We start from the raw sequence: 14,852 nt of genomic DNA, 5'->3' as shown, positions 1-14,852 counted from the left end.
CAGAGTCATGGAACTGCCCGATCTGGTCCAAACCGCCTATCCGTGTTCTTGATGGTATGCAGAAACATCGAGGGAAAGCAATGTCGGCCATAGCGTTCCTCCACAGCCTGGAACCATTGTTAACCTCGTGATTAGCAGCACCACAGCAGCGTGTCGACATCGAAACGAGAAAAGAAAAGAAAGACCTACTCGTTTGCCACCCTCGTGCTCCGCCGTCCTATACCCCATCCACCGCCGATATAACGCTTCTGCAGTGTGTGTTGTGAACATGTACGACAGCCGGTACATGAGATGGTCGTACAGATGGTCCCAGTTCCAGATACTGTCAGCGCCACCATTGATATTGTCGGGCGGTCCCGGGTTGAAAATCCGCGCCAACTCGCGCGGCGTCCACTGGCCGTCGGCGTAAATGGGGTGAGGGACTTGCACGGCTTTGAGGCCATGGTGCAGAGCCCAGGAGGGGCCTGTCATCTCCGACGCAAGCCCTAAGCCTCGGGTTGCTTGGGCATGGTGGATCAGCTCGAGTAGACGGCGGGAATACCGCCCCATTGTGATGACTGCACTGCGGCGCGGCGTATCCCGGCCGTATTTGAAGTTCCAGATGTGATCCGGGAATGTCCACTGCGTGTCTTTGGGGTTGAAGATTGGGAGGAACGTGATGAAGTCTGCTTCTTCGCCGACGCCCCAGGTGTAGCTGTCGTCTCGGGGGACTTCGACTGGTGGCTCTGGGCCTAGAGGTCGGACGCCTGTACGTGATACGGGTCCCCAGATGGTATGGTCGGATTTATTGGTGAGGCTGTGATTGATCATTTGCATGAATTCCTCCCACGAGCCGTGTGCACCGGGGGTGTAGAAGTAGGCGTTGCGTTCCCACAGGTATTTGCGTGGTTGTTGTTTGGCGAAGACGGCTGCTTTGTCGAGGAAGTGATAGCTATGCCCGGTAAGACGAGAGTCCATTTCAAACTGCCAGTAGTATTCAAAGTTGGGATATAGCTGCGAGAATATCTGCAGCGGCTGGTGATGCTGCAGTATTGGACTAGGGGGTGCACCATACAGGGTTAGATGGCCGTTATAGAAATATAAATATCGCCAGATAGACACCGGTGATCTTACCTGTGTTCTTCGATTCTAGGATACCAAGCTTCCAAGAGCTTGTTGTTGAAGAAGAGGGCCATTTTCCGAAACTCAGCTGGAATGGATTCCCGGAGTTGTTCCATTGTCTTTCGGTCCGAGAATATCGGAAGCTCGTCATCCTTGACATGGATCAGCAGAAAGACCTCGTACTCCGCACCCGAATGGAGAGAAAGCTCCATGATCAAGGCTCGCAAATATTCACGATGATTAGTGGTCCATTTCATATCATGCCAAGTCCGGATAAGCACTGCAGATCGCGGATGATACTGCCTCTGGCCAGGCAAGGCAGAGTCCAGCGTGTCCATCTTCCGAGGGGGCTCCCTCAGCTCAAATGTCAGAGGGTGATGGCGAGATTCATTCATCGCACTACTCGGTCGATATCGATTGGCGTTCCTTTCGAAGCAGAGTGCCTGCAGATTGTGCCAGTCAACCTCGAACCAATTGACCACCGGAGGACGCGTGAAGCCCGGGACAACCTCCTCGCTCTCCTCATCATAACCGTAGGCCCCGAAACGAGAATAGCGATCTGTGCACACATCCCCATCCAGGCCCATCGCCGCGTACGAGCCGAAGCTAGGCTCGGGGAACGCGACTTGGTTTCCTTTGTAGACGAGGACCATATCTTCCGCCTTGGTGCGATCAAGATCCCGTCCTCGAGGCCCGAGGCATTTTTGGAACTGATCAAGATATTCAGCCTTCCATTTCCTGCTATTGTACGCAGGGTAAGGATCGTAGATCAAGGGGTCAGGGTGGGGAGCATCGGGCTCTGGAGAACTGGTGAGGGTCAGAGTTCCGCCGAAATAGAAGTGCTCATTTCTATGAATGCAAGCATTAGTATTATCATGGAGCTTTGCACAAAGCGCAGATGGAGAGACACATGGAAGGCAGTTCCGACAGACCTCGTGTTATGCACCTTGCCCATCTCATCAGGCTCCGTTTTATCTTCAAGCGAGTCATCTGTAACAAGTCGAAACCCGACTGTGTCGCGATATTGACCTGGTCGAAGAATGGCAGGGTGACTGTGAGGGTACAGAGCACGAAGAAGCGAGATTTCTGGGTGCGCGGCGAGGAGTGAGTAGCTCTCGATCACCGTGATCAGGAAGACGACAAAGCCTGTCCAGCGAAACCACGCCGAATGACGCGTCCCCAGCATTCTCCGGGTCTTGAATGTAATCGGGCCCTTGCTTTGCATCGGGATTGGGAATTATGGATAGGTTCTAAGTAGATCGCGACCTGAGGACATGCTGCAGTTCAGCTGGGGACTGTAGTAGGCGTAGTGCAATCAAAGGGAGGAAGATATGAGCGACAGTGCTCAGAAACGTCTGAGAGTCACGATAGTAAAAGACATCGAGCACTCTCTATTTCCTGACGCGAATGGAGAGGCTGTGACAAAATTCGATTGCTGGGCTACGATGTCATCACTACGCCGCTATGACTGCGTCTATAAAGAACCGAGAGGTGCGCACCACGATGTTATACAAGACTTATGAGCTGCTTCGCTTTGCAGATACGAAATTATGATGCTCAAAACACAGTAAATCGTGTCTGAGTTTGATTGAGATTATATGTTATACAGACTGAGGCTGGTGGAACGTAGATTCGTATGTTGGTGGTTGGGTGATGTAGAGTATTTCCCAATCCTCGAAGCTACGTCCATTAACCTAGCTGAACAAATTGAAGAGAAGCGTGATATTACGGGCCAGACAATCTGGGGAATACAGAAATTTGTTTGGAAGAGTCAATCCACTATGTACAACACGAACAGGCACACGACAAGGAGAAGTGACACAGGCCTCCCATTACCGCCCTAACCAAAGTCCTACCAAAGCACAAGACCAGAGACGCCCTGCAATCAATCATAGAGTCATTGTTCGTGCTGCGAGGACGCCCAAAAAGTGACTCGCCTCTACGCAAAGTAGCTCTTCCAGAGGACACCAGACAGGTCTTCGAGTTGATCCGAGGTGAAAGCCTATCCACCAAAATAAGTTAGATTTTCGGTCAAGTCATCGTGTCTAAGTGAAACTTACCTTCGCATCAATGTGCCAAGTGTCTTGTCTGGTCTTCTTGAACTCACTGATGATCGACTTTACACTCGAGCCAACAACACCCGGGTCGTTGGCAGCGCGAATACTCAATGTAGTCAAGGCCTCTGGCATCCAATGTGGTGGAGGACTGTTGTAAGGGAATGCTTGAATTAGTGCACCAAGGCCCAGGACGGCTCCGTGTCGAACAATGATTAGCCGGTTGTGCTCATGGGTCGGAGTGCCAGCACCGGATGACACAGCAGACGAGATTCCAGACCGGAAGTTTCTGGGCTTCTTAGGGAGAGGGTTTTCTGCCAGGATCCTTGTGAAGCGTTCCTGGAATCGGTGGACCATCTTGTCCCGCAGGAAAACTGGCGAGCAACGAACCATGCCCGACAGGGTGGCCGACGCGCCTGCGCGGACTTCGTGCTGAGGGTCTTCGAGCATAGATGCAATGCACTCAAAGAGCTTGTCACGGTCGGCAGGGTCAAGCAAGAACAGCCGGCGGAAGTAAATGATCTGAATATTGATCATGACGCGCAGACGCTGGTGCCAAGACGGAGACGTCTGTCCGATGCGAATAAGAGATTGGATGAATTCAGAGCCCTTCTCAGCAGGGTAGGGGATGTTTGGGAGATGGCGGAACACATGGTAGGCAAGAGACTGTAGCTCGGGGTCTTCCTTGACATCCATCATATGCAAGAGCTGCGCGGTGAACACATCCGGGAAGAATGGAACCAGCTGGGTACATTCATGAGAGGATAATGTCGAATCTAGCCAAAGGAGAACCGTCTTGCTGCCAGATGTGTAGGGCGAAGGTGTTTGCTGACCAGGAATTCTGGTATGCCTCCACTCTTCAATCCGGCCGAAGACTCCACGAACCATCTTCGTGAACTCGTCGGATGGCAGGTAGGGGTACGTACCAACAGACGAAGAAGACTTCTGCGCGTCCAAGAGGTGTTGAAGATCGGGATAGGCCTCGTGGTATCTGGTGCGGTAGATCGTAGCCAAGGTCTGGCCCATGGCCTCACGCACACCCTTGTAAGGATGATCCAAGTGAGCAAGGAAATCTTCCACAATTGGCTTGTCAAGCTGGAAATGCCATCCAGCATCAATGATGCACTGGTGCAAAAGGTTGATCTTTGAGCTCTCCTTGAAAGCTGCATTGGTGGTCATATCCAATCGGAAGCTGGCGAGCCAATCAACCAAGGGCCAGGCTCGTCGAGGATCCCGGCATTGCAAAATCATGTGGAGGAAAGTGGTCCAGTAGCCAGAGTTCTCCGGAGTGAGGCCATCGGTGAAGATCTTTCTGACGATGGGGAATGCATACTCCCATACCATAGATCGATTCTCAACGCTTGTGTCTGTCACAGAACTGATCAGAGCTCCAAGGATTTCGGCCGTGGCACGATGTTGGTGCTTATCACTGCCATCCTCGTAGACAGTCTGAATTTCCTGCTGAAGATCCTTGAACGTAGCAGCGGTGAGACCGTCCCGCAACATAAGCTCGAAGGCATAGAGAAGCATCATGGCGCAGGACATGCGGAACTTGTCCGCAGAAGGATCTCTGGGCTCCTGCTTCAAATACACAAAGAACTTGGAGAACCACTCGCGGGTAAAGAGCTTGCCCATCTGAGTGCGTACTTTCCATTCCACTTCATCATACTCGATATCGCGGGCAATGCTAGATTTGTAGGCGGGCATTGTCTTTCCCCACACCAGCCAGCCTGGGAAGTCGTGGTCAACGTAATACTCGGCATCGGGTTTGGCAAAGCTGGCCAAGTATTCTTGAGTCCAATCCTTCTCGTAGGGTCGGGTTGCGACTTTGATCTTTGCAGGGAAGCGCTGGTGTCCCAGAATGTAATTTTTGTACTCGTGACTGCAGATGGCACGGACATCGATCATTGTGAACAGCGCAATAAGTGCCTGGGAGTACATGCCTCGCAAGCCTGGGTGGTCATCTATCGAGCCCAAAGTGACCAGCTCGATGAGATTCTCACTGGCGACGTAGTCAAATCGAAGGCCCATTGTGATGACAATTGTTGCGGCACGGCTAGCAATCTTCCAATGAGAAACTCGGGCCAGATTCACCAATTCTTCAGCCAGGTCGGACTTCTTCTTTTCGATGGACGCACGCTTGTTGTTAATGACTTTTCGTTTCTCCTCAATCTCTTCTTCGACATTCTCATAAGGGGCAATGGCCTCCACGATGCCTTGGTCCAAAATGGCCATCCGTTCCATAGCGCGGCCGTAGTCCATAATCTGGAATATAGCGCTGGAGCAGATCTTCTGCACAGAGGGTTTATCGACCGCGCTAGCGTCGATGAAAGTTCGGATCAGACTGGGCGTGTATTTCCAATTCCGCCCAACGGTCTTTGCGACACTGCTCAGAAGCAGCGAAAATAGAGCTCCCTTGATACGCGCGTGATCGTTCTCTTTGACGCCCTTCTGCAGTGCTTTCAGCAGAGGAGGGATGACAAGGGAACGGGCACCCCAGACAGACTTCAGTGCCGATTCGCCGGCATTTTGGGCATTTCGGCGGGTTTCTGTGTAGAGGGAAACGCAGGATTCAGCAAGATCGTAAAGCAGAATCTCGTCCAGCTTAGAGCGAGGTCGCGGCGCGGCATTGTGACGCAGGCGTTGCAGATGGTAAACATTTGCCCTTCGCACAAGTAGTGCCCTTGGGTAGTCCTTTCGGATGCCACTCATCTTGTATGGGTGAATATCTGCAGCCAAAAGTCGTGTGACCCGGTCTAAGACGTGGGCGGATCTTTCGATACCAACATCAACGAACCAGGAGCGGAACGCTGAGTATAGCGCACCGAAGCATGGTACGTCATCTTCCTGTTTGTCACTCAAGAATCGATGAGTGTCATGCAAGACCCAACCTGCACGCTCACGAATCTCGTGGATGGTGTTGTAGAGCGGGTCTCCCTCCTGGAGAGGGTATCCAGTAGGGTAAGGGAAGGTCTCCCTAACTGTCGACTCGTCCGAACTATCTAGAGATGCGTCAAGGTCTTCATCTCCAGCGCCGTTTGATACGGATGAACCATCCACCATCTCAAACTCGCTCGACACGACAGATGCACCGTTTGAGAATTCTGGCGATGCCTTGGCGGCAGCCTTTGGATCAAAAAGCACCGAGATACCGGAAAGAAGCAACCGTAGAAGTACCAGGTTTCTAGTGACTTCATCCGACCACTCTTTGCCACTTCCGTCACGTTTGATGCTCGAAGTCTCGTTCGTCAATCCTGACAGGTGCTTCAAGGCCGACTCGGCTTGATTCTTGAAAACATCGACAGCGAATTCCAACTCCTCTCGCTTGGGCACATGCCAGTTGACGTTAAGATTGTGCACATCAGGTCGGTAGCTCCAGTGGTTGGGCTGAATGCCTTCTTCGAGATCGCCTTGCTCATACAGGGAGTAGTCTCGGGTGTAAGTCCCGGTGAGATTGAGCAGAAGGTGGTGGATGAAGTTGGAGATATGGACGGTGGGAATGCCTCGGCATTTCTGTTGCATATAAACTGCAATATCGAAGAGTTCCTGTCGGTGAGGGAGTACAGCATCACCAACGTGGACCACACACATGCTCAGCATGCTAACATTCCATACCAAGCCGCGATCACGAGGGAGAACATCGGTTCCCGTTGTTCTGGTGGAACCTGCACCGTTCTCCTCAATTTCGGTGCGGATTGCTTGTGTCAATACCGGGATGAAGCGCTTTAGCGCCAGTTCCGGGTTGACCTTGCACAGCGCATTGCAGATGAAAGCCATTGCATCTCGCGCCTGGTGAATGACGTGGTTGGAAACAAAGTCGACAATCTTGGTCAGAGCGATATCGTAGAACTCTGGAGACAGCGAAGCGAGCAGGGGCATGAAAGTAGCAGGGAGCGTGTTCACAATGTTCTCTTCTGGGGAGCCATTGCGCACCCTGGTGACATCGGGCAGGTTCTCCAGAAGCGTAAAGACACGACCGAGGAACGAGATGGTGAAGTCTCCAAAGCCACATGTGGAAGACCGTAGGATCATCTCTTCGGTCTCGTCATCTAGATCGGTGTCATAATTCAATTGTACTTCAGCTCCCTGCTCCTCCATTCGCTCCATTTCGCCGCTGATCCATTGCATAGCGAGCATATTACAGTTGATATCTTCTCTTCCCTTAGTCATATCGACCATGGGGATGTTATAGCATGCCGACTGAATAAACGATAGGGCATGGAGGGACTTTTCGAGGTCGTTGGCATCGATACCAGGAAGAGCCAGACCAAGGAGAGTTGTCATATGACAGCGGTAGCCTTTAGTCCGAGTGATGACACGAGACAATACTTGCATGGCGCGGAGGGAGGAAGCCGTTCGGTGCACCTCAACTAGTCCCTGGAGAGAGGGATAAATCCTTTGCAGAGCTCCGGGGAGGATGAGGTGTGGTTCCAGGTAGGCCAGACCTTGCAAGGTAGACAAGGAGAAGGTCATGGCGGTGCTGCTTTTGGCGTATATGCCCATGAAGATTACGTCCCGCAGGCAGAGCACAAAGCGACGCTTCAGCGGTTCATTGAGTCGTCGCTCCGGCGGAACCTCCATCTCGCCACTCTGCTCGCGATTCCATCGCATGACGAAGAAATCTGTCAAGTAATACACTAGCTGGGAAAGGGTCTTCGTCCAGCTACCCGAGTTTGAAGGATGGAAGAATGTCTCCACGGCCTGAATCAAGCCTTCGAGCTGGCTGAGAATCGAATCTTCCGACTCCACACAAGCAGGTGAGAGGGACATCACGATCCATCGGGCGATATGGTGTGCAACAGGATTCTTTCGCGTGTCCCGATCAAGCATGATACCCAGACCGGAAGAGATGTCCACTAGGGCACTGTATGGAGAAGTAGATTGCCCGACAGGAATCTCCAGCAATCTCAAAATGGCCGTGAATATAAGAGAGGACTGTTCCTTTGTGAAAAGACCATGCTCAGAGAATGGGATATGACCGGCCGGTAGGGAATCCCGGGCCAATCGCGAAAGGTAATCGAGGTAAGTGGTATCGAAGGTCTTTGAGCGTCCGACAAGCGACCACAGATGGAAATGTGTCGGCAAATAATTCTGCGGCAGTAGATCATCTCTATCGACGGGCGGAGGTGATGTTGGGAGCAGCAAGTTAATCAACCCGGCGACAACAAAGGCACCTTCGGAGAACGACGTAGTGTAATGAGGTAGGAACTCCTCGAGAATTGCCGGTAGTTCACATGGATCGATGAAAAGCTGCGCGAATGCGCACAGCTTGGTGAGTGTCTTGACATTTCGCTTTAAGTTGGTTGAGTGAACTAGGCCAGACTCGGTCGGGAGCACAAAAGCCTTCAGCTCCTTGTAGAGAGGCTTCCAATCCAGAACGAGATCCTTCACTGGTTTCAAGTAGTGTTTACGCCTGTGGTACTATTAGTACTCGCGTCATCCCAGCGATCAGAATGTGGAGAAGGTCTGGCTCACTTGGTGAGAAGCATGAACATGCTCGCGAATCGCTCCGAGACACCCGGATCAATCCCGGGGGCTAGTGAAAGCTCATAATATAGTTTAACAAGACTGATCCTCTCCTTACGAGTGGGATCAAACTTGAGTGACAGCCATCCGCGAAGCTCACGAGTCCAGTGTACAGCCCCGGGGCTGAAATCGCCCGCCTCCACCGCGATGTAAAGCTGGTTCAGAATCTCCCTGAGGGTCCGGTTCCTCTCAGATTCGTCTTCGAGTTGGTATGGAAGGTATTTGAAGTAAGGATAGGTTCGCGGTCGGACACGAGCTTTCGGCTCGCCTTCGCCGTTTACTGCGGCGGGCTCACCACCGGGCGACGTGGCCCGGGAGATCTCTTGTGCATGAGGGAAGTTGTCGGATGTGAGAATGGCCTTGGGGGCAGAGGCGTCCATAATCGCACGCCACAGAGATGAGGGGGAATGGCGAAAAGACACGAAGTGGAGATGGGGGGAGGGAGGAATGGCCGTGGACGTCAGACGGGGCTCTAGAGTCGGTACGGCACGTCAGCAACTCTGATGTTTCACGATCTCTGTATTTGCCTCACCGCGGGGAGGAACGCGTCCAGGAGCGCCGTACGTTTACCACAAAACCCAGGATTCCACTCCAGAAGGTGCGGAAGTTGAGGCCGGAGGGTGCGTAGCACACAGCCGGGTTCGCATGAGGTACTTGCGTCGGGCCGGCGACCGGGCGAAGCTTGGGGATGTGGGCTGGGGCAGAATCGAGCTGACGGCCAGCAGTTAGTAATCGTCGATGAGAAAGATAACTGATCTCCAGACGGTCCGTGTGTCCAAAGAGAGCTCGAGTGTAGTCAGAGGAGTGTCAAAAGGTCAAAGGAGAGGTTCTCTCGAGGTTGGATGACATAATTCCACCGTAACGAGAGGTCGGGAGCTTCCTGCAGCTTGGAGTGCGAAATGCCGAAACTAAACACTACTGACCGGTAGATATTGATATACGTTCGATAAAGATCTGGAGTTTCAGGCGGAGATTCTAGTCTCCTTGGATGGTGTCCTTTTTGAATTCGCATTTATAGGTTGCTGGGCGGCAAGTGCGCCTTCGCCAGACAGGCCCAACCGAAGGTTCTTAGGCAGACAGGGTCCTTACGCAAGCGGCTGGAGCAATCCATACGAACCACCATGTTTTCCCACACTTTGGTCCGCGCCGACCTTGATTATAAATTGTGGCAGATGTCATCTCTCATGCTGGGGGTAAGAAAGAACCGAACAGAACCCCCTGTATTAGCGCGTAGGCCACCATGGCTTGCGCAGCGACCGACAGGCTGCGCCGGCGCTTGCGAGAATCTTGTAAGCTGCCCATGGCACTGGATACCAAGTACCAATACCATAAGGGGTAGCCCGATGAGATCCGGTTTATGATCTGGACGTGATAGCTTGTCAAAGCCATGACTGCTAGAAGCACCTGCGGCACTGCCAGACGGAACAGCATAGAGCCAGGACCTAATGGCGAGGAGGACTGATCACCCGAGTCTGAACGCAACGTAGAGGGAGCTTTCAAAGCCCATAGCGATGATGTACACAGGATCGCGAGCACCGGTGCCGCCAGCAGGAACAGAGGGAGATTAGAAAGCGTCCAGTATCGGAGGAACCCAACATTCCTTCAAAATGCCATGAGTAAAAAATCGAGAAGCAATACGCCCTCTTGCTGGGGTGAGAAGTGGCTTACCAGTAATAGCTCTGCACCCAGCTATATATGCCCGGTATGGTCCAGTTGCACCAGGGGCGAAGATCCCTCTCTGCCATACAGTACATTTGATAGGCCAACACCTGGGGCAAAATCATTCCTACTGCGACGATGCTGCCACCAAAGGTGATGACGGCTAGTCGCCGGGTGTTATGAAGGGAAGGACCCTGGGTTAAGCTTGCCCACGTTAGCAAGACAGCGTCATAGGCGAACAGGAACCCGCTCAAAATGCCGTTGCTGCGGACGATCGTTGCGATCGCAAAGAGAATGGCAGATGTGAGGACCTGGGCATCTCGCAGCCCAACGGCGCCATTACGTTCAGCAATGAGGGATGACGAGTAGAGGTAGAAGCCCGTGATGTTGAGGAAGGAGAAGAGAGACTCGCCATAGGGGGCCGAAAGGAAGGCGCCCGCCGGACAGATGATGTGAAGAGCGGCCGACACGAAACAAATGAGTCGCTGCGTGACTGTTGCGTGGCCGAAGATATTGGCCGAAAGGCCGTACAATGCCAGCACGGACAGATAGTGGGTGACGTGGGACAGAACAACACCGACCAGCGCCGTGTTGACGGGTCCGCCTAAACCACCAGACCAGCGAATGGCAGACATGAACAAGGCCAGCAGGCGCGGGTAGCTAAAGGCCCATTCTTGCTCGAAGACATAGCCCTGCTCGGCGATACGGAGAAAATAGATGGCATCCCATCGAGCAAACTTCAATGGCCAGGGGAGAGATCCAGACTGGTTGTCAGATGCTGCACCGGCCTCTGCATAGGAGATCAAGCTGGTAGAAGTGTCATAGCCAGGGCCTGGACAGGCGGCAACGGCGACAAACAATAGCGCCTTCCATAGCCAGAATGCGACAGTCAAGCTGCCGACAGGGTTGTCCAGTCGGAGCAAGCTCGCAGAGACGCGCGGGTGGCCAATGGATGCCATCACGGCCGGAAGGAGGGACGTCTAGCACACGGAGGGACCCAGAATGCACGAAAGCAGAAACTTGATCAGCCGAGGCAACAGCGAGTTGTAGTCATCGCAGGAATCGAATAATTCTCGGGAGTGCGGTTTGCATAACGGCTGCATAGTTAGTCAGCGGATGCCGAGGTGCCAAAAGCCGCGGCACTGCATCAGTCTATGTATACTTGACGTAGCATCGCGAGTGATCATAATTAGCGTCTGGCGCCGAAGATCTTTTTCCTATTTCCGGCAGGAGGCCACGGCAAGCTGTAGGAAGCTATAACGGAGTTGTATACACATAGGTGTGAGAATTTATATACTCGCCTCGTATACCTAGGTGGTCCCGGATGACAAATGAAGAGAACGTCACGCCCGAAATTGCTGGAAAGGATGTCAAATCCACCATCGCAACCGTGGAAACCGTGAGACCTCAGCCCTACGAAGCTCACCCCGAAACCCGCCCCTGAGACTCCCGGGACTTCTGGGTATCTCGACATAATTACTCCTTCCAGACTACTGGGGGCGAAGCTAGTCTTTGCCGATCGGTCCTAGATTTGGTATGGAATATTCTCCAACAACGCTCTTGTGGTCTCAATCGTCACCATGCAAAGACATAGCAAGAGCCAAGTCAGCGGGCCCGGCGCATCAATCCGTCCGAATCCCAGCTCGGCAAGGATTTCGGAGACTGCGAGATTCCCCCCGCGCCGAAAGTCAGAACTATACGAACTGCTTCTTTTCGTTCCTGTGGATTCATTGATTCCGACCCGGCAATCATAATTTCATAATGGTGTACAAGTCAAGCATTATGCCCCTCCCCCTGCTTGGCAGCAGAACAGCAGAAGAAAAAAAAAAAAAAAATCCAGCTCAATTCTCCACCCACAGTTGCAGATGGGGCCTCAGTCTAGGCGATTTCGTAAGGCAATGGAGTCAACATGTCGTAGCGGAAGGAATACCATCTGTGGCAATGGAACGGAGCCAAGCCGGGCCTCACGCCTTCATGACGTTGCTCGGTCTCGGAGAGAGGATAAAGGCTGAGAGTGATCGGCCCCGGATGTGTCGGAGACCGCAATGGCCGATCCGGGCGCCAAGGCAGATCCACCATTACAGATGCAATTGTGAAGTCTCTGCCTTTATATGTGTAAGGCTGACCGCCCATTTGTGTTCCTACAGACATCAATTGTACCTTCAACCCTCCTTTCCACTCCTTCTGCCCCTTGCATTCCTTTCTTTTTCTTTTCGTTCCGCTCCCTTTTCCCAGCCATTCGTATTCATCCTCCAGCCCTCTCTGTCCCCCTTTGTGGTTCCTTGATTCTCTTATCACGCCCACCGCTTTTCGCCCATCTCCACTTGGCCTGTGGCTGATTTTCCCCCGCAGCCGGACGCGTAGACAGCCCTGGAGGCATACGTGGATTCCGGGGGCTCTCATAAACAGCTAGGGCCGCCGCGGGTTTGACTCGCAAGATCGATGTGGCTCCGCTTAGAGCCCAAGAATGCTGCTGAATCTTGGCCTCCCAGCGGATGCCGCAGCAGCTCATGCCCCCGATCCTAGCGTGCAGACAGAAACGCCACCGGCGCCGACTTCCCCGTCCTACTCCTCCGCTTTCTCCTTGCCAGCCCTGCCGTTCCTGGGAGCTCTATATAACCGTCCCAGGCAAATAGATGCGCCTGCTCCGCCATCTGTCCCCGGCGTGGCCATAAGCACCGTCGCTGCCATGCCGAGCCAGGGCGAATCCTCACAGGCCGGCCCTCCAACACTGGCGAGGCCGCGTGTCGGTCGCTCCTATCCCAACCGCAAATCCACGCGGTCCAAGACTTCGTACCAGCTCGCTCACCCCGCCGGCCATGCTCGTCACAAGCGACTCAAGCTCCGTCCGAAGCTGCTCTTGCAGCTGCAGCAGGTGTCACAAACTCCCCGCCCGTTACCCATTCTAGATATCCTGCCATCTACCCTGTATCTTCCCCGGCTCGCGCGCAAGTTTCCAGCTATGTTTCGTGGCCGAAATGGGCTCGGCCCTAACGACTTGATCGTTGTGATGAGCGAACTCTACGAGCGCACGGTGGCTAGCATCCCGGAGAAACAGGCGAGCTCGGAAGACGAGGACGAAGACCAACGTGAAGTGGTGGCCACGATCTGCCAGATGCTGCAAGAAGATGCCCGCTTGAAGGGAAAGGCCGAAATCTGTCTCAACTTCGGCCCGGTGTGGGAGGCGACCCCTCTACCCAGTGGCTCGTACGAGTTTGTTGCCCATACAGAGCAGGGCGTGCGGGTGATGCGATGGGCTTTGCGCGGAGGCAGGGGTCGCCGAATGTCTGCGCCTCCAGGAACGCAGACACGCGACGACAATAAGCGGTTCACGTTCAGCGCCATCGACCCGAATACTCGTCGTCATCCGGTGATGGCATCCATGACTCGAAACCGGCTAGAAGTGTTTGATCAATATTCTACAGTGGCTCGATCTAGCACAGGTCCCACCACGCCGAGCTCGGGCATGTCTGTGGTGAGTGACATGTCCGATGCAGAGACGCCCCTCGATACGGACGCGAATGTGGTTACACTCGATGATGGACTGCGGACCTTGATCATCATCACTGGGATTTGGGTCGCCTTTCGCGAGGGCTGGTCACACAATTTCAGCTATGGAGACCCTGTTTCTCCCACCAGCAAAACCATCGCCTCCCCAACCCCCTCGAAATACGGATCGCCGACCGCGCCCATGATGGAGACCGATGGCCCAACCAACCGCGACCACCTGGGCTCAGTGAAGGAGGCCAACGGCGGCAAGCGCTGTATGTCTACCTCGAGCATTCGCCGTTCCAATACCACGTCTCATTCTGATGGGAATAAAGGGTTCGGCAGTCTTTCGAAACGCTCAAACTCGACGGGCGCTGTGTTTATGAACAAAGTCAAGCAACGAAGTGCATCTGGAGTCAACAACCGTCTCCACCGACATAGTATGTTCACCGGCACTGGCGAAAACGGGCGAGACATCGTTGTTTCCCGCCCGCCATCTCTGCGCCAAAACTCTCTCGAGCCTGACGATGGATCCCAACACCCTGATCGATTCAAGCCCAAACTCGAGTCCCAACCAACCGCTGAGAACGCAAGGTCACCCTTGAAACCAGATCGGGAACTCAAGTTATACCCAGATCAGGATAATGGTTGGCACGCTGACTCAACCTACGATGCCAAACATCTGGATGCCGCCAACCACGGCGCTGGTAAAGGCAAACGGAAACACCGACTCAGCTCCCTCTTCACGATCTTCCACCGAAAGACCGGGGCTCATTGAACCCCCCCCCCCTTCTCCACTCAAAGAATCCTCGGCACATGTATCATCTATGCATTTTGCCTGCGACCATGTATCTTCTACAAGCATTTTCTTTGGACTCGACTGCATCTGGTCTGGGCGTTTATCCTGTCATCTGTGGCATTGCATCTGTCCGGTACGGAGCATTCGCCGTTTCATTTCATTCCTCCCTGTTGTCAGGGCATTTCCTTTTCTGTTTTGGAAAGCAATCTGGCACATCCGTGTCC

General features: G+C 53.4%; 4 protein-coding genes across 4 annotated transcripts; 1 reads left to right on the top strand and 3 right to left on the bottom strand.

The window, feature by feature from the left end:
- Window positions 1-5: 5 nt before the first annotated feature.
- On the bottom strand, window positions 6-2,326 carry N7459_001517 (DUF3405 domain-containing protein; the record flags this gene model as incomplete). Its single annotated transcript, XM_056940702.1, has 4 exons — window positions 6-107; window positions 190-1,036; window positions 1,114-1,950; window positions 2,034-2,326. 4 exons carry the CDS (start codon window positions 2,324-2,326, stop codon window positions 6-8), a joined length of 2,079 nt encoding a protein of 692 aa, XP_056804982.1.
- Window positions 2,327-3,146: 820 nt separating this feature from the next.
- On the bottom strand, window positions 3,147-10,112 carry N7459_001516 (proteasome activator BLM10; the record flags this gene model as incomplete). Its single annotated transcript, XM_056940701.1, has 3 exons — window positions 3,147-8,568; window positions 8,649-9,151; window positions 9,897-10,112. The coding sequence occupies 3 exons, from the start codon at window positions 10,110-10,112 to the stop codon at window positions 3,147-3,149; spliced, it is 6,141 nt and encodes a 2,046-aa protein (XP_056804981.1).
- A 233-nt stretch (window positions 10,113-10,345) lies between these two features.
- On the bottom strand, window positions 10,346-11,299 carry N7459_001515 (uncharacterized protein; the record flags this gene model as incomplete). Its single annotated transcript, XM_056940700.1, has 1 exon — window positions 10,346-11,299. One exon carries the CDS (start codon window positions 11,297-11,299, stop codon window positions 10,346-10,348), a length of 954 nt encoding a protein of 317 aa, XP_056804980.1.
- Window positions 11,300-12,807: 1,508 nt separating this feature from the next.
- On the top strand, window positions 12,808-14,607 carry N7459_001514 (uncharacterized protein; the record flags this gene model as incomplete). Its single annotated transcript, XM_056940699.1, has 1 exon — window positions 12,808-14,607. One exon carries the CDS (start codon window positions 12,808-12,810, stop codon window positions 14,605-14,607), a length of 1,800 nt encoding a protein of 599 aa, XP_056804979.1.
- Between the last annotated feature and the right edge of the window lie 245 nt (window positions 14,608-14,852).

This window comes from Penicillium hispanicum, assembly GCF_028827665.1.
Source record: "Penicillium hispanicum strain IBT 35686 chromosome Unknown utg000001l_segment0_segment0, whole genome shotgun sequence".
In the NCBI taxonomy this organism is placed as follows: Eukaryota; Fungi; Ascomycota; class Eurotiomycetes; order Eurotiales; family Aspergillaceae; genus Penicillium; species Penicillium hispanicum.
The sequence above is the reverse complement of the archived record's forward strand: the minus strand, read 5'-3'. Positions and strand labels throughout refer to the sequence as shown.